We start from the raw sequence: 26,245 nt of genomic DNA, 5'->3' as shown, positions 1-26,245 counted from the left end.
TTACTTTCCACCACTGCTTAACTCAAAACAATGTGATGGAACACAAACTAATGACTAACTTCATGATACCTAGTTGTGCAAGGATGTTGTGCATTGAAAGTAGCAGATCTACAAGCTCTTAATGTGTTGTTCTACCTTCTATCCATCTCCAAGTCCCTCCCTCTCTCTCTCTCTCTCTGAGCAGTGTGTTCATAGCAGCACAGAAACCTGTCTCTCTCTCTCTCTCTCTCTCTCTGAGCACTTGAGCAGTGTGTTCATAGCAGCACAGAAACCTGTCACCACTTAGCACTAGCACAGGTGTTATGACGGTATAGGTGTACAGGTGAAACACACCGCACACACCTCACCACGGCAACAACATTCCCTGGTGTATCTAGGGGGGGAATCAGTGGCGAGATGGTACATTTTCCACCTGACAAACAGAGACAAGAAGTTGCAGTAACATCCGAGGTAAATTATAATTTTTATAGACCAAATTAATTTCTCTGCTCTGCATATGCTATATTAATCCACCCACCAGTTTCACTTGACATTGTTTGAAGGGAGTCATGTCAATTTCTTAAAAACTTGTATTGTGTTGCTTTGTTTAGCCTAGCCGCAATTTGCAACTCTAGATTTATTTTTACAATGGGATGAATCTGTAGAGTTGCAATACCCTCCATTGCCTCCCCACTCATCCAATTGCGTTTGCGATCTGCTTGTCTTAGACGACGTTAAACCATAGAGCGTTAAACTCACCAACATTGCAGCTGTAGTCCAAGTTTGAATAATCCTCTTTCAATCTGCCGAGTTTAATTTTGTATAGCATAGGCCTAGCCTATGTGAGAAGAGTTGACTTAATGTGTACTATATAGCCTAGTTCTTCTTTAGACCAAATGATGCTTATTGCATGTCAACCAGTTTGGCCACGGCCAGCATCAGGTGTCAGCACCTGTTTACATTTAACATAATTAAGTAGAGAGAGAACACTGTCCCTGACCCTTGCATGCATATTTTGTGCTCAGGCTAAATCGTAATCTGTTGTAACTGTGCTAAACTACAGTATCAAAATATTTAGATATGAATGTTTAGTTTCTGTGCAATAATTATCAGGTATGAAGAAGTAATTCTCTGTTTACTTTTCTTTCTCTGCTGGTCAAGGTGCATCATGGGCTGTGTCTACCTGATAGAGCCCGTGATCGGGATATATGCATTTGCCATGTTTATGACCTACCCTCTTCTGCAGCAGTACGTCTATAGGAGACTGTGGCTGCAGCTCAGTGGTGCCCCCTACCCTATAGAGGAGAACAACACCCACTGTGCAGACAACTCCACAAACCTGACTTCTATACACGTGGTGAGGAAGTGTGTGCATGTGACTGTGTCTGTGGTTCTCAGGTTAACTCAGGTTCCTCATTGCTTGCACACAGGTCACTGAAACACTGCTACACATCTCGATATGTAAACAGAAAATATCGTATCGTTTTGCAATGAAAATAATCGGTATCAAATCGTTTTGCAATACTATTAGTACTTGTGTTCAGTCAAGGCGTGGGTTTGTCCATGTATTCAAATACAATGTCCATCTATTTGCCAGAGAATCGCTGTGTTTACTTATTTATATCCATAATAATTCATCTTATCGTCCATGTATCATATTGTCAACCATGTATCATGATACCTATCGTATCGCTGTTAAAATGTATCGTTATACCCCTAGCTGTTATGCATATTACAAATGGGTGTAGTCTACATAGCATATCACGATAGAACAGTGGAACTCAAAGCGAAGGACATATCAACATAACATATGCCTCTACAGTGTAACTGTACAAACATTCCCATGTCATTTTTCATCTCTGTGATAACCCAGACATCTTTGACAGCTGATACACCAGATGTTGTTCTTGTTGTTGTCCAGGGAAGTGTCTCTATTAGAGATGGCATGCACCTGTCCTTTGACCTTAGCCTAGACTAGAGGAAGCCTTTATGACCAAGGTCATTAAATATCAACCACTCGTACATGCTATCTCAATCTCAGAGCTAGGTTATAGGTGCAGCAGCAGACTATTTGTTTTCACCAAAATGTAGGAATTACAAACATTTCAAAAAGGTAGCACACACCAAAAAGGAGGGGGGCTGTATTTGATCATAATTGTGCTGTACAGTGAAATGTCATGGGGCTATGAAGAAAAACAGTATGGTGTTATCCTTGCTGTTGAATAGAATGAATCGTTGGTCCAATGCCAGGCCTACAATGGTAATCTGAACCTCATCTTCAACAATAGGAGTAGGTGTACTTTACCTTGCTTTGTTACCTGACCATGAGGACTGGAGGGACATTTTTCAGCTTTGTTTGTTCAGTACAGCTGGGAAATTTTGCCCTGGATTACTTTTGAGCCATTATCATATTCATTCAGTAGGGTTCAAAATGGTATTGTCTGTGTGCCTTCATGCTCCTCAGTCTATGGCCCCAAAATGTTTTAGTAACCTTATGGCCTTTCTTCTATAGCACCAACATAGTGGCCAAAATGTCCACTATAAATTATATCTCAAAATGTAATGGACAGACTGTCCAAAAATAAATTAATAATGCAATAAAGTTCTGAGTGCATTATGCTCCATGCTAAATTAACTCTAAACTATCTTATCCTTTAGCACCACACAAAATATCAACTTTTCACACACAACATATAATAGGCAGATTCCAGTTTTTCACCACCACCCTTCAGCAAATTTCCAGTTGGGTGTAAAGAGCAACGGGTGCTAGCGGTGCTTTTAGACTCGTAATAGTCTTGTTCTGCATAGTCTTGTTCTGCATATCCCTGCTTGTCTCACTTGTTGTTCTCACCACAGCTCCGTCTTTATTCCCCTTTTCTTCTAATATTCTCCTCTTTTCTTCCTCCCGTATCCAGGCTGTCCAAGAAAAGACATCTCTCTTCCACCTGTATGCCCAGCTGTGTTTCATCTTCCCCAGTCTGCTCTCCGCTCCTCTCCTGGTGTCCTACAGTGACATCTGTGGCAGGAAGGCCGCCATCATTGCCCCCCTGGTGGGAGACTGTCTCTTCGATCTTTGTTACTGTATTGTCAGTGCCTTCTCCCTCGATCTGAACCTCTTGCTGGGAGCTTCTGTCATCAGTGGGCTCCTAGGGGGCCCCACGGCACTCATTGGAAGCTGCTTTGCCTACGTGGCTGACCGCTGTGAACCAAGACTTTCAGCCGTAGGCGGAGGTGAGTCCAGAGGAATTTCCGAGGAGAAAACTGAGAGAAGTGGAGATATTTATGCAGTGATCGCTAGCACTGAGGGACATGGACGTATAGAAAAGGGAGGGTGTGAAAGTAGAAGGTGCCACGAGTTAAATCCACCATGTGATGAGGGAAGGGTTCGAGTTCGAGAGGCCAATGATGGCGATGGGAGCAGAGACGATGGTGTGGGCCCTGTTTATGCAGGCAGAGATGAAAGGGGTCGCACGGTGAGAATGGCCAGCCTGGAAATGATCATGGGGTTGCTGACTGGACTGGCGTCTCTATGCACTGGCTTCTTCATCCATGCCGCAGGCTTCACCTGGCCCTTCCTCACCGCCACCCTGCTCCACCTCATCAACCTGACCTACGTGCTCTGTGTCCTCCGAGAGTCTCTGAGCCGCACTCCGGCTGCGCCCTTGCCTTCGTCAACAGCCTTTCGTTCCTCCTCCACATCATCTTCATCATTCTCGTTGTCCTCGTCAGGCTCGTCTTCGCCGGAGGCCGGCAGCTCCCGCTTCCCCCAACGAGCGGTGCTGATGCGTCAGCTGAAAGGAATGTACCTGGTGCTCACATCAGGGACTCGCCGGAGGAGCATCACTCTGGGATTGATGCTCACAGCTTTTGCTCTCTATAAGGTAAGTCAGAATGGCTCAATACAGCTGATATTTTAAAACCCACCCACCCCACAAAATATATTTGATTAATTTCCATTATAAATGTAAAGTTAAACATTTCAAAAAGTATTAAACATAATATAATAATTATGGGACAAATAACTTGATTGGCAGTGTGCACAAGACATTTAGCAGTGATTGGTTTATCTCCCTGTCTGTCTCAGGTGTCTGCTCTAGGTGGTATGTCCATCTTTATCCTGTATGAGTTGAATAAACCCTTATGTTGGAGTGAGGTCTTCATTGGCTATGGTTCAGCCATCAGCACGCTTATCTACTTGGGCAGTTTTGCAGGTGAAGTGTTGAGTAGTAGTGACAAAATTAGATGCACACACAGGGCTTACAGAACCAAACTGCATAAACTAATGTTTAATGTGTTATGCTGGTATTACAGAACCCAAAGTGGAATCAGGTGTCAGTGTACTGAGTAACATTCAACCCTATACAGGTGTCACTGTACTGTCCCGCTGCCTCCAAGACACACACATTGTGCTTCTGGGTCTGCTCTCTGTCAGCGCAGGTCTACTCATGGCGTCTTTCGCAAAGACCACACTCCTTATGTTTCTGGGTGAGACAATGTGTGTCTGTCTATCTGTCTGTCTGGTATTTACACATATATTGTAATAGGGAATAAAAGTCACATGGTGTCATATGCTGATGCAAACATGCAGTCACAGTAACAGCTACAGTGTGTTCCCTGTTTGGTGTCGCTCCACAGTGAGGCTGCCACTGGTCCTTTCCTCCATGCCTTCACCTGTTCTTAAGTCCATGATGTCAAAGGCAGTACTGAGCTCTGAACAAGGTAAGAACACTGACTGTACGCTACAGTATGTGGAGTCTGGTTGATCCCTCCACTGGGCACCTCTTCATTGGAACTGAAGGGGAAACCATACAGGGTTGATTCATAGAGGGTTGGTTCTAATCCCACAGGACCTGAGCTGACACCCTTTATTAATAAATAGTATTATTGCGACTGTAGGTCGCAGTTTACTATGAAAATCAGTCGTGTAACCTGCCGTGTCACGCCTCCATATATGCTAAAGTGGTCAGGAGGTGCACGCACATCCCGGGTAAATTCACCGGGTGCTCGAACAAAAAAGAACAGACTGAAAAAGGAAGAATAAGTCTGCACACCGTTTTGAAAGCTCCCAAAAAACTTTATTTACCAAGGCGGAGTAAACACAACGTTCCTCTGTGGCCTTCGTCAGATACCTGATACGATGATACGTGTGTATGAGGCCTGAGAGGGAGAGAGGGAAATTGTGAGGGGACTTTCTTGCACTATATGCCAAGAAAACTGATTGTTAAACAGACTAGAGTAGACCATCCACCTCTAAAACGGAAGGATACTTGCTGAAATAAGTAATTTATGTTAGGAAAGGCTTAACACCTATTTTAATTTCATATACAAATTATATATTTTACAAATTTAAATAGTTAATTCACAAATGCATTTGAGCTGACATGTACTTTTTGTGTTGAAAGTTTCACCACAACAAGTACTTACTAAACTCAAGAGATTATCGTGTGTATGGCTGTACGTTGGCATTGGTATCTATCAGTGCGGATACTGTAATGTACATTAGCATTTATCACATACCCAGCCTTAATTTTCCCTGGGCTTGACATACAGCCTGAGGTAATAACCTTTACTCCCTCTGCGCTTCAGGTGCGATGTTTGCGTGTATTGCATTTGTGGAGATGCTGAGCATTGGAGGGGCATTGGCTGTGTTCAACGGCATATACGCCGCCACAGTTTCCTGGTTCTCTGGGTTCAGCTTCCTCCTGGCTTCTGGTCTTGCCATCATCCCTGCTGTTTTGATTAGGTGAGTGGGATCACATACAGTATATCATCAGTGAATCAACATGGTTGGAGGCACTGTATACCTGTAGGATTTAAGCTTTGTGGGGAAGCAGTCATTGTTCTAGTCCAATGCATGTTGAAAATGACAAAACAGAATCACATTTTCAAAAATATGAATGTATTGGCTGGGTCACTGACATGGCGTTCATTTTTTTGTGTCCATATGGTTTGAAAAAATTAATTACAAACCAATACAACCACTACTGTGTCTGCTGCACATTCATTTATTAGTCACCGACCCGTGGTCAAAAATCCTGCCGTGGTGTACTGTACTGTCTATTTTGGGGACATTCTACCAGATGCATACATTTTCACTTCTAAAAATCGTGCAGAAACAATATCTTGTGTATATAACCTATAGTATGTGAATTGACAGCTCAAGTGATGGATTGACTGTTGTGTTATCTCCAGAGCTCTAATGAGTTTCCATGTGGCTGTGGAGGAGGACATGACCAAACTTACAGATGAAGAGGAAGATCATAAGATGTAGAGGCGGAGAGTGGCAGAGAGACACTGCAGCTCCCTCAGTGGGACACAACAGAACACCAGGCCCAGCACACATGCACCTGGGTGCAACTAACAATGCTTGAGCTGGTGTACTTTGTCTTGGAGTACTGTAAAGGGACAGTTCACCCGAATCACCCCCCAAAAATACTTATTTTCTATCAATTAAACACCCCACCAAGCCTTGAATCATGGAGATTTTTGTTTTTATTTTTGTAACATTCCTGAGCTAATAATTTGATGACTTGCGGAGTATCCAGTAGGAGACTCAATGGCTTAGGAATGTGACAAAAACAAAAAGGCTCCTATGGGGTGAGTAGTCCATAGAAAGAAAAGAAAAATCATTTTTGTGGGTGAACTTCCCGTTAACAAAGGAAACAATTGCTAGATGACACCCAACAGTTGGTGGTGCGTGCCCAAAGGTGCCTTGGTGAGGAATAGTAAATCGGTTGCCTCTACTCAGGCAAGTGTCACGACTCAGACACTACATGTATTATGATGTTCATCTTATAGCCTCTGAAAAACATCAGCAGGACAAGTTTATTTTTTTAGGTAACACCCAACTCACAGAAATTGAATTGATGTCATAGGACTCAAAGCTGCCATCAATCTGAGCAGAAGAACCTCATCTAGGGCCTTCAAAAGGTGCAGGTCTACTAGTGCTCTTGTGTTGTTCTATTGAACGTTAGACTTCAAAGTACTCCAGGAATGAAATGCATTAAGTCTGGAGACTCAAAACTGGAACCTCTGAGCACAGATCTCTGCACCCAAACACCGTCACAGCCAACAGATCTCTCCTAATGCTAATAATGTATTCTTTTCTTCTGTGGATGGACATGTTTGTTTCTATAATAAAACTCATGTGTAGCATTTATCTTTCTGACAGCCTCAAAACTACTTCTACATAGTATGTCGTTTTTCCTGATTTATCAACTTTTTTTTAATGGTTGAAAATCATGAAAACCAACATATATAATATAGTATGTCGTCAAAGCATCAAAAACGACATACTAAAAACTAAAATATGTCGTTTTTCATCATGGCTATCCAGGGTTTGATGAGGTCAGTGTTGTGATCTTCATATGGAGGCTATGGATGGTTGCGTGACGTGTCACGAAGCTTGACTGACTGACAACCATATGGTGGCGTGACGGAACTTTTTTTGCAGGTTTTCATAGTAATCTGCGACCTATGGTCGCAATTAAAATCACGGAAAACATTATTGAACATAAGACCTTTTTCAATATTCATTTAATATTAAATATATTAGAGTAAATCATTTTAAACATGCACATTAAGCAAAATTGTAAAAAAAAAAATTAATGTGCAATGCAAATTGAGCCATGCATAATTTCACATCCAGACTTAAATATAATTTACTCGTATCACTTTGTGACAAGACTAACCTTACAATTAAATAACTGCCATAATGTAACAATTGGTCAGATGGATAAATGTTTACATTATCAAGCTGTTATTAAACTATAATGTGTTACAAAAGATCCTCAGACGATCCTGGGTTCAATTGTAGCCTTTTAACCACTTAAACCCTCTATTCTTAGTAAATAGAGGGCCAAAAATAGCCAATCTACAAGCTTACAATGAGCTTGTGGATCTGCTATTTTGGGTCAAATGTTCTCCGCAGAATAGGTATCCTGGGGTTCAAGTGGTAAGAATTAGCAGTAGGCAATGTATTACAGTAACTCCTGAGCTCCCATAGTTGCTCACAAAATCAGTTTTCTATTTTTCATACAATGGAAATGTAGACACTGTATGAAAGGTGCTATATTATAATTTATCATTTTTATTATTTTCCCCAGGACTGAAGTTGCTGTAGAGCACTGGTGGGGTCTGGGACCCCAGCGTGCTCCTGGGGGTCCCCAGCTAAAGTATTGACAATGAGTTACAGACCCTTACTGGTCTGTAACTCAGATTAACACTGAACATTGTACAGTGTAGATTGGAATGCCTGAGATTAAATGGGAAACAAAATGGGGGTCGTTGATATATAAACAAAAAGTTAGTCACTGCTGTAGAGAATTAGCAATTCTGAGAGGGTCATCATGGCCAATGAGTCTGCAGGATCAGGGCGAGTGGATCATCTTCACTTCTTCATAAAGTGACTTATGACATCCATGGGCAAGGGGAAAATGATGGTGGAGTTCTTCTCGGCCGCGATGGTGGTGAGTGTCTGCAGGTAGCGAAGCTGTAGGCCAGACGGAGACTCTGAGATCACCAGGGAAGCCTCCTTCAGGGCGCGGGACGCGTTCATCTCCCCCTCAGCCGCAATCACCTATACGTGAAGACGGAGAAAGAAACAATTGCGCCAGAGTCATACTTAATTGCGCACAACACGACGCTTTGTGAGCTTTGTAGGCCGGGTATTTTCGTCCGTTCTCGGTGCACAACACCGCCGTGCGACAGAGCATAAATTAGGCTTTAGGATGAGAAGGCTGTGTGGGCTTCTTTTATTTCGATGAGAGAAGTCCAATATTAAATGAGATATCCAATTATTTATAAAGGTCGACACCACTCACAAAATATGGATATTATTCCTTGGTTGTTGGTACTTGGTATACATGTGTGTAATTCTTTGCTGTTGACATATTATGCTGTATATAGTGTGAGTGTACCTTAGCCCTAGCTTCTCTTGTAGCCTCAGCCTCCGCAGCCATTGCTCTCTGAAGCTGATGGGGCAGCTTCACATCTTTAATCTCCACGCGCTCCACCTTGATGCCCCAGACATCTGTCGCCTCATCAAGGGTTGTCTGCACAAGAGAGCAAGAATCATGCATTAAAGCAATAATGTTGAGGTCGTACTTTTGACTTGTTTAGAAAAACAAACTGTGTTGGGTGCCTTGTATTCCAAAAAGCTGGATCAAAACCTCTTGAACTTTAGGCCCTCATTTATCAATGTGATTTTCGCCGAAATCACTGCAATTTTCAACATTTATCATACCAATGTGACTTTGGCATGATACATGAGATTTTGTGGGGGAAAGAATATATTTCTCACAAGAGTATGAATGAGGATGTGGCATGTGTTGTATGGCCGCAATATACAGTAGTAGCTACAGTATACATTACGGTAAATTGATTATGGGATTGGAAAACTAGAAGAAAAAGACTTGCATGCCACAAAAACTTGGATGATCTTTAGACAGAGACTAAGATAATATTGTTTTCCTTTTATTTGATCATGCTCATTAAGTAGGCATACTCAACTACTGTGCTCAAAGTGATAGGTGCAAAAAAGCAGCAAAGGTTTCGGTCGTATGACCTTCGTCAGTGCTACCAGTGGTTTTCTGGTTCCACTGAAAAATCTGCCATTCTAGTTTCCCATAGAGATTTACAAAAATATTTATATCAATTATTTTAAGCCTAGAATGAAGCCATCCAGGATCCTGGTGATTCATGACCATAAAACCTTTGATTCTGTGAAAAAAAAAAAGATTTAATTATATGATACAGGCCTACTACATTTAAATACCCTTTGTTTAGCTGATTCTTATTTTTCACATAAAGGTTTTATGGGCATGATTCACCATGATCCTGGATGGCTTGATTCTCGGCTTAAAATACGGTAATTGATATAAATATTTTTGTAAATCTCTTTGGGAAAACTGAATGGCTGATTTTTCAGTGGAGCCAGAAAACCACACCCACTGCTATGCCCTGTGTAAAATCACAGAGATGCAAATGACAGTAATGTCCAACAGAGGGCAGTGTTATGATTTTGTGCAGTGCAAGGCCTATGTACTGTAGAAACCAATAGACCGTAAAAAACAAACTTTGGACTTAAAACAGGTGGGTGACAGTTCAAAGCAGATCAACATCAAAAGGTGTTAGTTGTCACATGCTTATACAAGTATGTGAAGTGAAATGTTGGCTAACAATGTCCAACATATAATAAAAACGTGTAGTACTTTAGATGTGAACTTTGGATGTTGTGGATACAAATGTAATTTAAGTGAAATGAGTATGTCCACCAATAAAATAAATCCTATAAGATAACTGGTGTCACTGGAGTCAGAAGACTGATTCATAATTTGTGTACGGTTAGGAGAAATACCATTTTAGAAATATTCTACACTGCTTACACTAGCAACTACATTTAATTTTGTTGTAATCTGAATGCATTACACTCATAATTCCTTCCAGGGGCATCATATAGATGTTTTTAGGGGTTCTAGGTTCCAACGTTTTACACTGGTCAGACACAGAGCTTACTCAGGTTTTGATGTCAGGCTTTAGGTCGGTGGTTTAAGTCCAAGTGGTTAGGTCCGGCCGATCCCAATTTTGGAGACTTGGCCAACCGGAATACAAATGTTTTGACCGATATTTTGCCAAAAAGTGCAACATTTTCTAGTCAATTTGAAAAACACATTTTATTAACAACATTCAACCTGCCATCCCTATTTTGGGTATGTGATCATTATACAAACATTTTCACGAACAAATAACTTGTTTTTGAATAGGGTGCAATTAAGCTTATTTAAAAATCACGACACATTGGCTACGTAAGTGCCAATACTGATGTCATTAAAACAAAGTCAAATAATGACTGATGTATCAGTATCGGTTGGGCTCTGTATATTGTACCTGCATACTGTGAGAGATGCTCTCGCGCTCAGACAGGAGCTCAGCCAAGGTCTTTGTTCCCAGGACGTTTCTGAGGGTGGTCTGAGCCAGCAGACGCGTGGAGTAGTCTGCGTTGGCCACGTTGGCCACAGAGGAGATGGGGTCACTGACCCGGAAGTACACCACTCCATCCACACTTACGGTGACAGAGTCCTTGGTCAGGATCTAGGGTGAGACCACATGAGATGAAGGTGTGAGTCTGAGTTGATCAATCTACAGTTGCCAAACTTTTGTAGTGTCTCCCTTGGACCCAAACTTACAAAAACATATTATATTACCCCATTAAGACCCGAGGCCAATTCTACGAATGCCTTCTAAATCAGTAGTTCTCAAAAATATTCAGAAATAGCAGACAGTACAAGCTTGCTAGCTTGCATATCTGCTATTCTTTTATAGCCAAGGCAAGAATCTAAAATTACACAGATGCTTTTCTGGTTTTAATGGGTTATACTATGTAGTCAAATAATGTATTGTAACGAGGGAACTGCCATCCTATGCCCTGCTACTACAGTGTATTGTCCACAGCCTATTGTGTGTGTGTAGTTACTAAGCCTATGTTCTGATTGGGTCTCAGCCCCAGGGGGTTCTGGGTAGGTTATGTTCAGCCCGCCAGTTTAGTGTGTTATGTTCCGGTGTTCAATGAGTGTAGAGTCGTACCGAGGAATCCTCCGTCTCCACCCGACCACCACGGACAAGACTAACCCACCAAAGAGACAGTAGTACTAGTGTGAGTTTACCTGTACTGCTGCTGTATTATTGCCGACCTATGAAGTCCTGTTGTTATTGTGCCAACCTGTTGGAAGTACCGGTACACTGTATGTGCCGTTCTGCCAGTAAACAGCATGCTACTGAAAACCCTTGTTGTGGCATCATTCCTCGCCTCCAAACCACAGAAAGTTAGTCCACAACAAATGGTGACAGAAGTGGGATTTTTGTACAAGGACACAACTGCATGACTAGCCTGTATGCTAGCAATTGGAATTGTTCTGTGGCGAAGTTAGAAGACGTCTGTATACAACAACAAAGACACGTTCCCTCCCTGGAACTGCCTGGGTCACGTGACCGCAGCCCGGTCACTATAATAATTAAAAAGAGCAGATCTGCAAGCCACTGCATCATCTTTCTCACAGAAGACAAGCACAGGCTCACAAATTATCGCCGCCGCCGCTATAGGCCTATCTCCGCCTGGACAGGTAAAAAAATATAATAATAATAATAATAAAAATAATAAAAAATAAAAAAATGGGTGTCTGGAACGAAATCCTTATGTCCTTAGAGAGAACGGCTTGGGAGCATGGGTGGAGCTACGCAGAGAAGCTGGACGAGCTCTATGAGCAACTGAGTGCCTCCGAGTCTGAAATGTGCTTCGTCTACTCCCTGCCAGAGCATGTAAGAGAAGACTACATCCTTCTCACTGACCAGCTGACACTGCGTTACAGTCAGTCTGTCCCACCTTCTACTGTTCGTCATCACCAGGTAGGACAGCTGCAATTCACAACGGCCACGGCTGTGGAGCGGCCTGCTGCTGATGTAGCCCTTCCAAGCCACACCTCAAAAGTTGAACAGCAACATGGAAGTTTCGATTAATGATGCAAGCGGATCTGTGATGCCTCCGCAAGAGGGAAATGACACCAACCCCTTACCAGTCATTGCTAAGTGTGAGACCGGATCTGACTTCATACTGACAGCTGATGGAGCTTTACAAGAGGGAGGAGAGATGTTCATTGAGGGTGAGCCAGTGTCAAGCTACATCACTGGGAATTCAGTGGGGAGCAATACAGTCTCCAAAGTGCTTCTCCTGAACCCTCCAACCTTCCCACTGGAGCCAGCTGACCTGACCGACAGTGTACACTCAGGCCATGGCCTTGTGGACAAGGATAAAGAGATGCCCATTCAAGTCTGTAAACTGCCTCCCCTCAGCACCAACCCACTGAGAGACCCCTGTCTTGGGATCAGGGGAGCCATGGAGAACTCTCCCCCGCCCACCCTGGAATGGCAGCAAACAGTTGATGACATTGCTGAATCCGGTGAGGTGCAGACACCAGACAAGGAACCTCCTGACACCTCTGCTAGACAGCTACCGCCAGACAAGCTTCCAAAGAAACCTCCTCCTGATCTTCCTTTTCTACACAGCCTGCGTCCACCAGAGAGCCTACTCAACCAGCGTCCACCAGAGAGCCTACACAGCCTACGTCCACCAGAGAGCCTACTCAACCAGCGTCCACCAGAGAGCCTACACAGCCTACGTCCACCAGAGAGCCTACTCAACCAGCGTCCACCAGAGAGCCTACACAGTCTGCGTCCACCAGAGAGCCTACTCAACCAGCGTCCACCAGAGAGCCTACACAGCCTGCGTCCACCAGAGAGCCTACTCAACCAGCGTCCACCAGAGAGCCTACACAGTCTGCGTCCACCAGAGAGCCTACTCAACCAGCGTCCACCAGAGAGCCTACTCAACCAGCGTCCACCAGAGAGCCTACACAGCCTGCGTCCACCAGAGAGCCTACACAGTCTGCGTCAAAAGAAACCTCCTGACCCCCATACTGTGCTCATCCTGCGCCCACCAGAAAACCTGCCACGCCTGCATCTACCAGAGACTGTGTCCAGCTTACACCCACCACATACTTCATCCAGCCCGCAGTCAGCTGGGCCGGACAGAGGTCGGTCACGTGACCAAAAAGGGTAGGCCAGTCAACAGGCTTGCCCACAAGGATAGCTCGGATTGAACTGAGACATTGATCTGAGACACAGACTAAATGTTTCATGCACAATTATTGAGTTTTGGTTTTGAATAGGAGGGACATTTTGAGTTTCAGTAAATGACGAGAAGTTAATTTAGATTGCCTAATGAAGGAATTGGACAGTTTGTTTAAGTGAAAGTTCAACAATATTGCATGCCTGCTGTTTATTGTGTTGTGTGAAATGCTTTGTGTTGATTAATTTGAGATGAAGGTGCTGAAGGGACTCAGCACTCTAGAGGGGGGGTGGTGTAACGAGGGAACTGCCATCCTATGCCCTGCTACTACAGTGTATTGTCCACAGCCTATTGTGTGTGTGTAGTTACTAAGCCTATGTTCTGATTGGGTCTCAGCCCCAGGGGGTTCTGGGTAGGTTATGTTCAGCCCGCCAGTTTAGTGTGTTATGTTCCGGTGTTCAATGAGTGTAGACGTACCGAGGAATCCTCCGTCTCCACCCGACCACCACGGACAAGACTAACCCACCAAAGAGACAGTAGTACTAGTGTGAGTTTACCTGTACTGCTGCTGTATTATTGCCGACCTATGAAGTCCTGTTGTTATTGTGCCAACCTGTTGGAAGTACCGGTACACTGTATGTGCCGTTCTGCCAGTAAACAGCATGCTACTGAAAACCCTTGTTGTGGCATCATTCCTCGCCTCCAAACCACAGAAAGTTAGTCCACAACAGTATAATCTTATTAAATACACTATAACAAAGAAAAGCATTCACATTTTAGTGATGTTTTAAATAGCAACTTTTACATGATAAATCACTAAACCAGTGTAACTTTTCAGATCAGATCTGTCAATAGATTCTTCTGTTCTTTAGTAGCCAGTAAACATCGATTTAAACACTTTTAAATACAACCATTTTCACCCTGCCATCCCTATTTGGGCATTATATTGTGACCCCCCCCCCCAAAAAAATAGCAGCGTGGCTATTTTCACGATTCATTGTATGATTAACTATATAGGGTTTAAGTGGTCAAAGTAGCATTCCAATTTGCCTGCAGTGTGTTGTGTGTATTGACCATACTGTACCTCCTGTGGAGGGATGTCGAATGAGACAGTTCTCAGATCCACTTTAACAATGCTATCAGTGCATGGCAGGATAAAGAAAAGACCTGAAAACATCACCGGGAAAAGGTTACAATTATTACAATAATATCCTGTTTATCCCTTATTTAATTCACTAGAATTTATCTGGATAATGTCATAGATAGACCATCTCTGCATATATATCTGTTCAAAAAGTTTAAATTCAAACTGATTAGCTTTGCAGTAATAAAGGAATACAAATATATAAATGATCGCAATAGATTAAATTTAAACACTAAAGAGACTATTACGGTATATCATATGATCTCTCGGTCTTCTGATAGACATACAGTGCAGCCTAAAATCCTCATGCAGTACAAGGGTAAAAGTTCAAGACTAAAGTTAAATGGGTTTTTATTTATTATTACCTGGTCCTTTAGCCTTCCTGTCTGTGATGCGTCCCAGTCTGAAAATGACAGCACGCTCATACTCCTGCACAATCTGTAATACAAAGATTCAAGAGATTCACGATTAAACAAGATTTTACCTTTTAGAGACACAAACATCTGCTTTAGTATACAAACAAATGTTCCCTCTAATGTGCACCCGTGTGGTGCGCAGAACAAATCTTTGTATATAATAACGCACTTGACACCGTGTCCACCACCATGATATTTTTCCCAGAGTGCAGCGCATGTTTTAATTGTTTATAACGAGAGTGCAACGCTTTTGGAAACTCCAGCAGCTTGGCGTTGCGCTGGGCATTTACCTTGCGCGTGGAAGCAAGGCGCTTTCCTCTGCTTGCTGAGAGCTAAAATAATTTAATAATTATTATTATTAATTTCAACTTGGAAGGCTGGAAGCGCTACCAGGCTGGATTTAACTCTGAGTGTACAAATGTCTAAATGCACACATCATATACAATATGTAGACCTACATGCATACATTCTGTACCTTGTTACATACAGTACACACTACACATTGTTCTCCTACATTGGACTAGGTCTATCTTGTATTCATCATAATGCCTGTCACTTCTCAGCCAGGGATAACCAGACATGTTTCAATGTCAACATGTCAGTATACATTGTAATTTTTATTATATTTATTGCTTTTTCTCTTTTTGTAGACATTTTGTCAACATTTATTACTCTAGATGTGTTCACAATAATATATGTGCAAAAACAACATTTATTCATTATTATCACTGTAACCAAGTAATCTAACTGCAATTACTTACGTGACAGTTATTAGATTAGATTAATTGAATAGGCCATAACTTCTGATATGATCAAAGGGTTTGACAGGCGTGCATGGTCAAGGTGACCACAGTTTACCCAGTGTGTAAGTAAGATGTTGCTCTGCAGGTGCTCCAGTTAAGCTCAGAGGGTTTGGAGTGTTTGCTCAGACCAAAACTGTTTAGGGAACATTGCAGTACAACCTGGCAATGGTGTCCAACCGTGTGCCCTAGAGCAGGGGTTCTCAACCTGGGGTTTGCGGCCCCTGGCGGGGGGGGGGGGGGGGCCGCCAAATTATTTTGGGGGTCTGCAGATTATTTTTAAAAAGAAAAACGTTGAGAACCTGCTAAAACTGCTGCTAAAACTCCTGCTAAAAATTGTAGCTTAGTTGGAATGGAAATCTGCATAGTCTTGAAGCCTAATTGTCGCAGGACCGTGACGCTCTCAGAAAATAGATGATCTACAAAATCACAACGTGTCGAGTTGTGAACTTGTATAGATGCTATTTTCAGTGTTGTAAGACAGAGTATAATTGTTTTACTAATGCCTAAATCGTTATGTCATTACCACACCAACCACTTACAAATAATAGTGTGGACAGTCCGTACTACAGATCAGAAATAAATGGGATTCGCCAGTAGTCTGAACAAAGCAGAAAACTGTACAAAACACATGACACAATGAACTGACTCACCTTGAAACAAAACCAGATGGTGATGGGGAAAAGGCACATAGTAAAGAGGCCAGAGAGGATAACGATTATCCAGCCACAGCATCCCAATCCTGATCCTGTCTGGTCAGCTAGATGGAGGAAAAGAGAAAACAAAGTTGTGAGGAGAACTTCTAAAATATATGCCTGTGTGTCCTGAAAAGTTAATAGTGGTACAGAGTGCCAAATCTCAAATGAATAAAACAAATTATACATTTACTATTTTTACATTTAGTATTTGTATTTTTGGATACTTATTTTCCACTCCTCGAAATGCTTTCCAAGCTCACTTAATGGTCAGTCCTCGGAGAGGAAATGCTTTCCCAGCTCACTTAACGTCTTGAACCCCAGGGGGGTCCAGGGGGAAAATACACAACATCGGAGTTGGAGATCGATTGGGTCTCCATAATAATAATCTTTATTGTCCCAAAGGATATTCCATATTCCATATTCCACTCCATTGTCAGTCCTCGGAGAGGAAATGCTTTCCCAGCTCATTTAATGGTCAATACAAAATATATTTTGCTGTGAGATGGATACATTTCCTGTACATGCTTTCATAGCTGTCAGAATGAAAAAAGGTTAGCTGGTTTACTGTTTAAAGCGGGTTCAGTTACAGTAGAAGCAATGGTAAAATAAATAAATTAATTAAAAACTACTCCTTTTTATATCCCACGATTTTGTAACCCATTTTTCACCCCTGTGTCAATCATCTAATGTGATCCTGGGCTCTACACACCCTCCACCAACCTAGTCCCCATATATGGGGGACAAGGGGAGAGCAACGGACTTGAACTCATGCTTCCTTCATGCCTGAGTGTCCAAGTTGCTGCTTTACACCTGACAGGGGGGAGTTTCCCTGGTTGGACGTAGCGCATGGAAGGAACACGTTATTCCAACCAGTTCCTTTCCCCTCCAACAGGCGCCCTGGCTGGCCAGGGGGAGGCAGTTTAGAGACCAGGATTACTGCATGTTTTTTGTGAGGGTACCTACCCTAGGGGACACGGGGAGAACATGCAAACTCCACACAGAAAGGCCCTTTCGCCAACCCCGCCTTCGGGTATGGGCACTGTTGACGCGGAGGAGGAAACACGCCGCCAGCACCCACAGCGTCCCGAGAGGGAATCGAACCCAGGACCTTCTAGCTGTGAGGCGAGAGCACTACCAACTGTGCCACCGTGCCCCCACGTTATGATGTTTGTATTTCATTTGTTTGGTCAATGTTGCAATGTGTTGATACCTATTATTTTCTCAAGGCATGATGACTGAGCAGTATGAGAATAATGCCGTTTATAAAGAACCTAACCTGTGTCGTCAATGTTGTGAGGGGAGCAGTAGATAGGCTACAGTAACTATAATAACCCATTGACAATTTCAAGAAGTACTTTTGTGTAACTAACTTTCCATTCCAAACCATACCAATAAATAAATATAGGTCAATAAAACGTAACATAGGGGTTATAGGTGATCGAAATGCTTACATATTAATTCGTATTAAGTGCTCCAGAGTTTTCTCTTGACTTTCCATTTGCTCTGCCATCATCTGCTACACGAAAATGACAGGGAAAGTGGGCGTGTATAATCACATGCGTGTGTGTGCGCGCGCGCGTGCAGTGAGTCAGTCGTGATCACCTGCTAGCTTTTGTCGTTATGCGCCGATAATGGCTCTATCTTGAATGGGTGTGGCTTTGATTGTTTGAGGCCGAGTTGATTATCAACTAGCCTGGAAGTGGAACTCACCTATGCTTTCTATGGCATAGGGCGGCAGCTCCCGGCAGGATCCGCCGGGAGAAACTGCATTAGAGCGACAGAGAGAGAGAGAGAGAGGTGTGTGTGTGTGTGTGTGTGTGTGTGTGTGTGTGTGTGTGTGTGTGTGTGTGTGTGTGTCAATTTAACAAAGGTGCAGACGATCAGAAATCAGCAGAGAGTGATCGACGTTTGCGCTACTCTATGCCAACTTTGCCAAGGCATGATGCTAATTATTAATTAGCCTCGGAAACCCAGACGTTTTTATTTCCAGGGAGGAAAAAAAAGTCTGGGTCCAAGTCCACTTAAATTTAGCATATAGAGTAGCGCAAACGTCGATCACTTTTTTTTCCTCCCTGGAAATAAAAACGTCTGGGTTTCCGAGGCTAATTATTAATTAGCCTCGGAAACAAAAAAGTCTGGGTCCAAGTCCACTTCAATTAGTAATTATCAACAAACTTCAATGGAGTTCAACTGATCTGACGAATTACTCCATGTCATCATGACGACATGGGTTTTTATTATTGTGCAATTTTAAAGAACAAAAAAAAAAAGAATAGTAGGTCTAAGTAAATAGTCAACAATTTGAAAAATAAAAGTAATATTTGTTTAATTAATAGGCATATAACGTTTCATTACACCTTTCACTGTACTGTAAGCTACTTGTAGGCTACTGTAATTGACAAATTTAATGAAAAATTTATTGAAATTGAAAATAAATTGAATGTGATAATCTATATCTGTGTCCTATCGCATGATACTTACTGTATGTCAGCCATGTGTATTGACACTGTATAATGACTGTATTATGCTTTACTTCTTCGCTATTGTGTTTTTATTGCCGTTTTTTGCTGTGTTATTGTTGTGAAGTGCACAAAGACCCCTTTGGGTGATGTTGCACTATAAACAAAAATAAACTGAACTGAACTGAAACTGAATCTCATTAGACTGTATTTTCCTTAGATGACCAGGGCAGGCAGCTGGAAAACTTCTAATATTGAGGTGTAGGCCCTATAGGAGAGTAAATGTGGATTAAAATATTTTAATTTGAGGGGTAAAATCTAATTATGGCTCTCATAATTTCTACTAATTCCAGACATATTTAAATAAATGAGGGCCTAGAAATGATTTGGTGTTGTGTGATAAACAATGTTTATACAACAACAATATTTATATTGAATTCCATGAAGACAAAAAACTGACTAACATTGATGCGTCATTTTAGGTCACCAGGTCGTTTAGTTAGTGCACTGTTTCTCAACTAACGGTCCATAAACCACTAGTGTTCCATGGCTATGGCATGATTACAGGTGGTCCATGACTGTCTCTAATTATATATTGGTAGACCTGGGACAGAGTATGATGTCATTTTCTGTCTCCAACCTAAGCTAGCCCAATACATATTCTTCAGGTATATGCCAGTGTGGAAATATCAGTCTCACAAAGATACGTGATCACAAAAGATAATAATTTGGCTTTTACAGTAAGCTCTGGGAATTCTGCATGACAATTCTCCCAAGAACTTCACAAATCACAAGGGATTCATACTGTGACTCTTGAAAACATATGTGGACATGACAGTGTCCTTGTAGTATAGGCTACCTTTGGAATTTAAGCATAAGCCTCCAAAAATGACCACTGATAATGATAAACAAAGCAAAATAAAGTAATGGGAGGAAAATAATTTCCTATGTAGTCAAGATATATAGTTCTAATCTACAGTATAGCCTAGGGGCTCAGGCTGTTTACTCTATAGGTTATGGTAGGCTCTTCTTCCACATGACCCTGTCCAACCGGTTCGCTATCTTAAATAAGAAAAATTAATACATATCTGTAGGAAATTGGCTACTGTTACCCAGCAGCAAATGAAAACAGGCAACATCATGTAATTACGCCGTAATCAGCACCACAGCGACCCACACACACACACACACACACACACACACACACACACTCACTGTCACAGATGTGTCATGTGATGTGATATTCTGTATCTGGCACCGCTATAGCCTGCTGCCTTATATGACTATAGAATGGGGTAGCGTAGGCTAGGCTACGGTATACGGCTTCGGCATAATCGTCCGGTCCACACATGCACACTGTCACTGTGGCTATGATAGAGTTGGTAGAGTTCTGTCCAGAAAAGTAAGAGATCACATCAACGCTATAGAACACGATTACTCCTCAACTAACAAGTTGTTGTTGCCTATAGCCCTGTTGACTTGACAATATCAAAAATATTTTGCTGTAACTTTCCGTTCCAAACAATACAAATATAATAGGCTAGGACTAGGTCAATACAACGTTAGACAGGCCAGTGTTAATAGGTGATCGAAACACTTACATATTAATTCCTCAGTGCTCCTGACTCTTCTCTTTTGGCTTTCCATTTGGTCTGCCATCTCCATATGCTGCTACACTGAAACCGCTTCTCGAAAATGACCGGAAAGGTGGGCGTGTGTATAATCACTTAAAACGCATGAAGTGCGTGTGTGTAGCGGTGTGTAGATCGAGTCAGTCATGGTCATCTGGCTTTTAAAGCGTCGTTGTTGTGCGATAATGGCTTGAATGGGCGTGGCTTTGATCTTTGAGCCCGAGTTGATTATCAACAAACTGCGAATTCTATAGGAAGACAAACTGATCAAATTTCTCCATGACGACATGGATCTTGTGAAGAATAGAAAAACGGTAGTAAAAAAAATAGAGTACAATTTGTATAGGAAAAATAAAAAATAAAAGTAATATTTGTTTATAGGTTTACAGACTGAATTTTCCATTGACAATAGTAGGCCTACCAGCTGGAAAGAATATTGAGGCATAGGCCTACTATATAGAGAGCAAATATGGATACAAATAAAGGCCTATATTTTAAGGGTAGATTTAGCCTATGGCTATCATAATTTCTACTAAATTCAAAACATATTTAAATAGATGAGGGCCTATAGAAATGATTTCGTATTGTGTCAGTGTGGACTATAAAAACAGGACTTTACAATTAAAGTCAGAGACAGCAGTAATATAGAAGTCATAAGAGTGGAAAACATGATTTCAGATGGCCCTGTAGGCTTTTTCTGATATAATACCACCATGTATGAAGCCTGCACACCATACAGGTACAAAATACTTTCTTCATTGAAATTTCAGATGTTCCGATATATCTTTGATCTTCATCTGGCCATGTCCCATACTTAATGTAGCCTATAGCCTGTAAAAAAAAGTGTGCAGATGTTAGCTGTGGAAATCAGTATTCTTTTTTTGTAAAAATCATTCTCATTTTGTTTGTTATAGTGCAAAATCATATTTTATTTTAATGTTTTACTCTTAGTATTTGACTTTAAACATGGGGTCATCTTAATATCTAGCCTAATCTGACTTTTGTGTGCACCCCAGAATGTGTTTTAAGTTTCTAGATTCTATGTTTAGATATTTGATTTGGGGGGGAAAAAAGAAAAGAAAAATGCAGACCCAGAACAATATCAAGAGACCAGAAACAGAGAAGACCCAGAACAATATCAAGTGACCAGAACCAGAGAGTCAGGGACTTTTAAAGAAATACATTCTTTGGTAGACTTTTGGGATGTGTAGTTACATTGTCCACATTACATCCCAGATTGACTACTGCAACAGTATCCTCAATGGCACCACCTCCAAAGTCCTCAACAAACTACAACACGTACAAAACTCAGCTGCCCGTCTGCTCACCAGTACATGCAGGTGGCCACATCACAGGGAGAGTTTCTATTTTTGAGTGGTGCAACCACTCCCTTACGGAGCTATGTGTGTGTGTGTGTGGGTGGCTGGGTGCGTCTGAGCATGAAAACAGAATGGTTGTTTTTCACCACCTGTGCGCACGCAACCTAACACACACAAACACACACATTAACTTTATGATTTTGGGTGTCCCAGTACAGTACAGTGACAGTACAGTACAGTAGAGGGACCACCAAACGGTAACTCTGTCATTTCTCAACCGTTCCGGACGCGTTCCTGTGGGTCTGGAACCCCCGCCCCGCCCCCCCGCCCCCCCCCCCCCCCCCCCGGGACCCCCACACAGAGTTGCACCAATCACTTCACATGGGTGTGATTTCTTTTTTTATGTATCCCCTACATGGGCAAGTGGCGGGAGGCCCCCACCTTCACTTAATGCATCCCGCAGGTTAATATCCGAATACTGATTATTATTGATTTCAGCTGTTACAATTCCAAACATGCTAACATGACCATTAGATCAGGCTAGCTATGTTTTACTATCTGCATTGTGCCCTCTCAAAGTTTCCCACACCTGCCTTATCCAAAAACTTTTTGGATAAATTGCATTATGTAATACATGTGGCCCACTGCCCACAGGTGAAGTGGTTTGCCATTGATTGCAGTTGGTTGATTGAATTGTTGGCAATAGGCTAGCACAGTAAAGATGATAATAATATAATATGTGTATATAGAGATAGTGTGTAAGCCAATCAGTGTAGAATCACTCGTCTTGATCACATGACTACAGAGATCATGTGGATCGATTTGGTGAAAAAGTTATAGTATAGTTCTGCAGAAGCCACCCACATTGGAAAGTAATAAATCAATCTTACACTTTTAGGTCATCGTTCTGAGGTTGTGAACCCCCTTTTAGACCCGGACCGGGTTTGTCACGGCACCAATGTACCGGCAACCGGCATTCCAACCTGGCTCTCACACATATTAAGGCAAAGGGAATTCCCCATGGCTCGGGGGAGATATATCAGGCTGAGGTTGAGGATGATTAGATGAGTTATACTTTATTAATCCCCAAAGGGAAATTGAGGAGTTATAGCAGCATAATGTGACAAGATAAATAAATAAACTACTAGAAAGCAGAAACACAACAGACACAGGTGGACATTAACACACAAGACCAGGGCCAACATAGGAACATATGCATTGAGGGAGAGAGTTCTTATACATTTGCATTATACAGCCTGATGGCAGTTGGTCAAGCCAAGAGAGCCTTAATGCCACCTCCCCAGCACAGCACACCGCTGCGATAAAACAGAATGCAGAAGACATACGAGGTTGTTGTTGTGAGATACTCTGCTACATAAGCAAGCATACGACCTCCCGTAGTACCGCTAGTCCGACCGATTATACGAACACTATCACGACCCAAAGATTTTGATATTGTCAAGTCAACAGGGCTATAGGCAACAACAACTTGTTGAGTAAATAATATTATTCCTTACACCACATTTCGACATTGCAGAACGCTGTGACCACTTGGTCATGTTAAATAGTCTCTTGTTCCAAAGTGCATTACATTCACATTCACACACGGATGGCAGAACAGAAACAACCATGCAAGGCACCAACATGCCCATCAAGAGCGGTTATGGGTGTCAGTGTGCGATAAAGGGTGTCAGTGTCTTGTTTCAGCTTCTTCATGGGATTTGCTTTTCACTGCAGTATAAAGAAGCAACATCATCACACTTCACACACCATGCGTGTGCATTGTGAACTTGTAGATCGCTAGTCTATTTTCAAAAGATTTGTATAGATTTGAAAACTTGAAGGGGACATTCTGCATATTGAGTACTTTCTACTTTTGGTACTTTAAGTACTCTTGATACCAATACTTTTACTCAAGTCAATGTTGATTAACATACTTCTACTTGTAACAGTACCGTACATAGTTTCAGTATTGATGCTTTTGCTTAAGAAAAGAACGAGATGTGACACATTGTGAGCTTGTAGATCTGCTATTTTTAAAAGATTTGAAAACTTAATGAGTACTTTCTATTTTGATGCCAATATTTGTGTACTTTTACTCAAGTATTTTTTTTTTATTCCTGACTTTTATTTGTAACAGACTTTGGAAACAGGTGTTAATCACCGATCATGTACGTACATGTACATGATGGTTTTGACTCTTATCTTTCCGTTTCCATTGCCCATTCTCATGCATGACATCACAACTATGTAAGGTCTAAGACTGTCTCTAGGATGTCTCATCAAGATGTCACAAACTATCGAAGCTACCGTAACCATACCAAACCAAATAGTTTTGGCTTGATAGGTAGAACTGGTAGAACTTGATCTCCTCCTGACCTCAAGGCTTACGTCAGTCAGACGGCCCAGATGGGGCAAACCACAACCACATTAGCGGCTTCTCTGCCTCCCTTCAACCAATGTCACAATCACTTTAACCCCCCTATGGACCGGGCCGGCCCAATTCTCTAATAGAGCCGGTGGCCAGGCTGGCAGCCTACCGGTATGTGTTTTTTGTTTGTTTGTTTGTCTTTTGCGAGGGATTTTATTTATCTATTTATTTTTGGCCGCTCAGCCGGCCCCACCCTGCCCGGCCCTTCTGGCAAATGCCAGAATTGGCAGACCGTCCAATCCGTGCCTGTATAGGGCCACTTGACTCCTAGAACCGGCACTGCTCTGCTGTGTTTATATGCTGGTAGAATCTAAAGCAGCAGTATCAAATATTTGCAAGAAAAACTAAATAGGTCAAAATGGGCAGATTGTTTGACAGCCCAAATAGTCTTCCATTGGCCTTCATTGAGTTGAGTGACAGCTGACATGACAAGCCTCTGTTACGGGTCTCAGGCCTGCTGAGTACCTCATTAACAACTGAACCTGAATAAACAGGGATAAAGACGGAGCAATGAAAAGATTTGACGTGTTGCTTTTCTTTCCAGAATGTAACTATGGGGAACCGGAAGCTGCACTCCTTATATTAGGACCCCAGAGAACCCATGGGGTAGAACAAACGTTCCGTCCTCACTGCATGTTACACTTTGCTAGTGCAATTAATTCACAGTATAAAATGTAAACCTTCATAAAACGAAATTACTGGTAATCCAGTTGCAGTGTGCCGCGGGTTCGACTCCCGAGCCCGACACGGCCTTTACTGCATGTCTTCCCCCATCTCTCTCCTGTTTCCTGTCAGCCTACTGTCTGTCCCTTCAAAAAACCAATAAAAGGCGTAAGCCGCAAAAAAATATATCTTTAAAACGAAATAATTAAATAATTAAACAGACTTAGGTTAGGTTTAGGTGTGCTTCCCCGTGGGAGGTTAGGTTAGAGTTTGAGATGGTTAACATCGGTTGACTGCCTGTACGTGCGTTTGTTTTGATTTGTGAGTTATCTTGGCACAGTACCATGGGTATGTACGCATAACAAAACCATGATGCAACGATTGGTATGAAAAACATCATTGAAGCTGAGAAGGGCCATGCCAGTGTCGGCTATGTGGTAGGAGGAGAAGATGAGTTCAGATATGTACCAGTGCCACTGTCTGCTATTTTGTTTAAAGCTGCATTACACCTCAAGCGGACTGAAATTATTAAACCTTTTTGGGTGTCATTTTGTTCATAAAGTGCATGCTATTCTTGTGTGATCCTCAACACAGGATTTGATATATCCAGACTAAAATTATTAATATTGCCGCCACCACCAATAACCATGATAGTACAGCAGCTATCTGCACCCGGGGACATCACTATGCCAGCTTGTAAATGTGATGGACATTTCCATTAATATTTTACTTTTGCCACGGACACGCAAAACAAGTGATCAATGATATTACCAGAACACAAATGTATAGCCTACAGTACTAATTGACTCTTGACATGTCATAGTGTCTACTCTATTACACTGCGCTACACATTTTAAAATAAGTCATTTATCAAAACTTTTGGGGAAAAGCCGATCTACAAGCTCACAACAAATTACGGCATGTTGTGACCTTGTAGATCAGCAATTGTCCTTTCTTCTTAGCCTATAATTACATGCCCAAAATTGGGATGTCAGGGTTAAAGTAGTTAGCTATATAGTTACCCAACTTACCCAGCAAGACTGGGAAGTTATCCACTGTATACTGGCAGGTGGCTGTCCTGAGA

The 26,245-nt window shown here is 42.1% G+C and overlaps 2 protein-coding genes across 4 annotated transcripts; one reads left to right on the top strand and one right to left on the bottom strand.

Moving 5' to 3' along the window:
* Nucleotides 1-284: 284 nt before the first annotated feature.
* Nucleotides 285-7,138, top strand: slc46a3 (solute carrier family 46 member 3). 2 transcript variants are annotated; one of them, XM_080780027.1, is made up of 9 exons: nt 285-450; nt 1,141-1,336; nt 2,895-3,210; nt 3,709-3,860; nt 4,064-4,190; nt 4,345-4,464; nt 4,615-4,698; nt 5,566-5,722; nt 6,172-7,138. In XM_080780027.1, the coding sequence occupies exons 2-9, from the start codon at nt 1,148-1,150 to the stop codon at nt 6,248-6,250; spliced, it is 1,224 nt and encodes a 407-aa protein (XP_080636153.1). In that variant the 5' UTR covers nt 285-450; nt 1,141-1,147; the 3' UTR covers nt 6,251-7,138. The 2 variants fall into 2 exon arrangements, with proteins under 2 accessions (XP_080636153.1, XP_080636152.1); XM_080780026.1 differs by having other exon boundaries at nt 2,895-3,860.
* Nucleotides 7,139-7,866: 728 nt separating this feature from the next.
* stoml3b (stomatin (EPB72)-like 3b) lies at nt 7,867-20,876 on the bottom strand. 2 transcript variants are annotated; one of them, XM_080779996.1, is made up of 7 exons: nt 20,719-20,876; nt 16,614-16,720; nt 15,110-15,182; nt 14,685-14,767; nt 10,867-11,070; nt 8,898-9,032; nt 7,867-8,557 (listed from the first exon to the last, which is right to left on the bottom strand). In XM_080779996.1, exons 1-7 carry the CDS (start codon nt 20,780-20,782, stop codon nt 8,369-8,371), a joined length of 855 nt encoding a protein of 284 aa, XP_080636122.1. In that variant the 5' UTR covers nt 20,783-20,876; the 3' UTR covers nt 7,867-8,368. The 2 variants fall into 2 exon arrangements, with proteins under 2 accessions (XP_080636122.1, XP_080636123.1); XM_080779997.1 differs by lacking the exon at nt 20,719-20,876 and adding an exon at nt 18,110-18,180.
* Nucleotides 20,877-26,245: the final 5,369 nt, after the last annotated feature.

The sequence above is a fragment of the Protomyctophum bolini genome, assembly GCF_963924005.1.
Source record: "Protomyctophum bolini genome assembly, chromosome: 13".
Taxonomy (NCBI): Eukaryota; Metazoa; Chordata; class Actinopteri; order Myctophiformes; family Myctophidae; genus Protomyctophum; species Protomyctophum bolini.
Note: the sequence above shows the minus strand (reverse complement) of the source record. Positions and strands in the feature narration are given on the sequence as shown.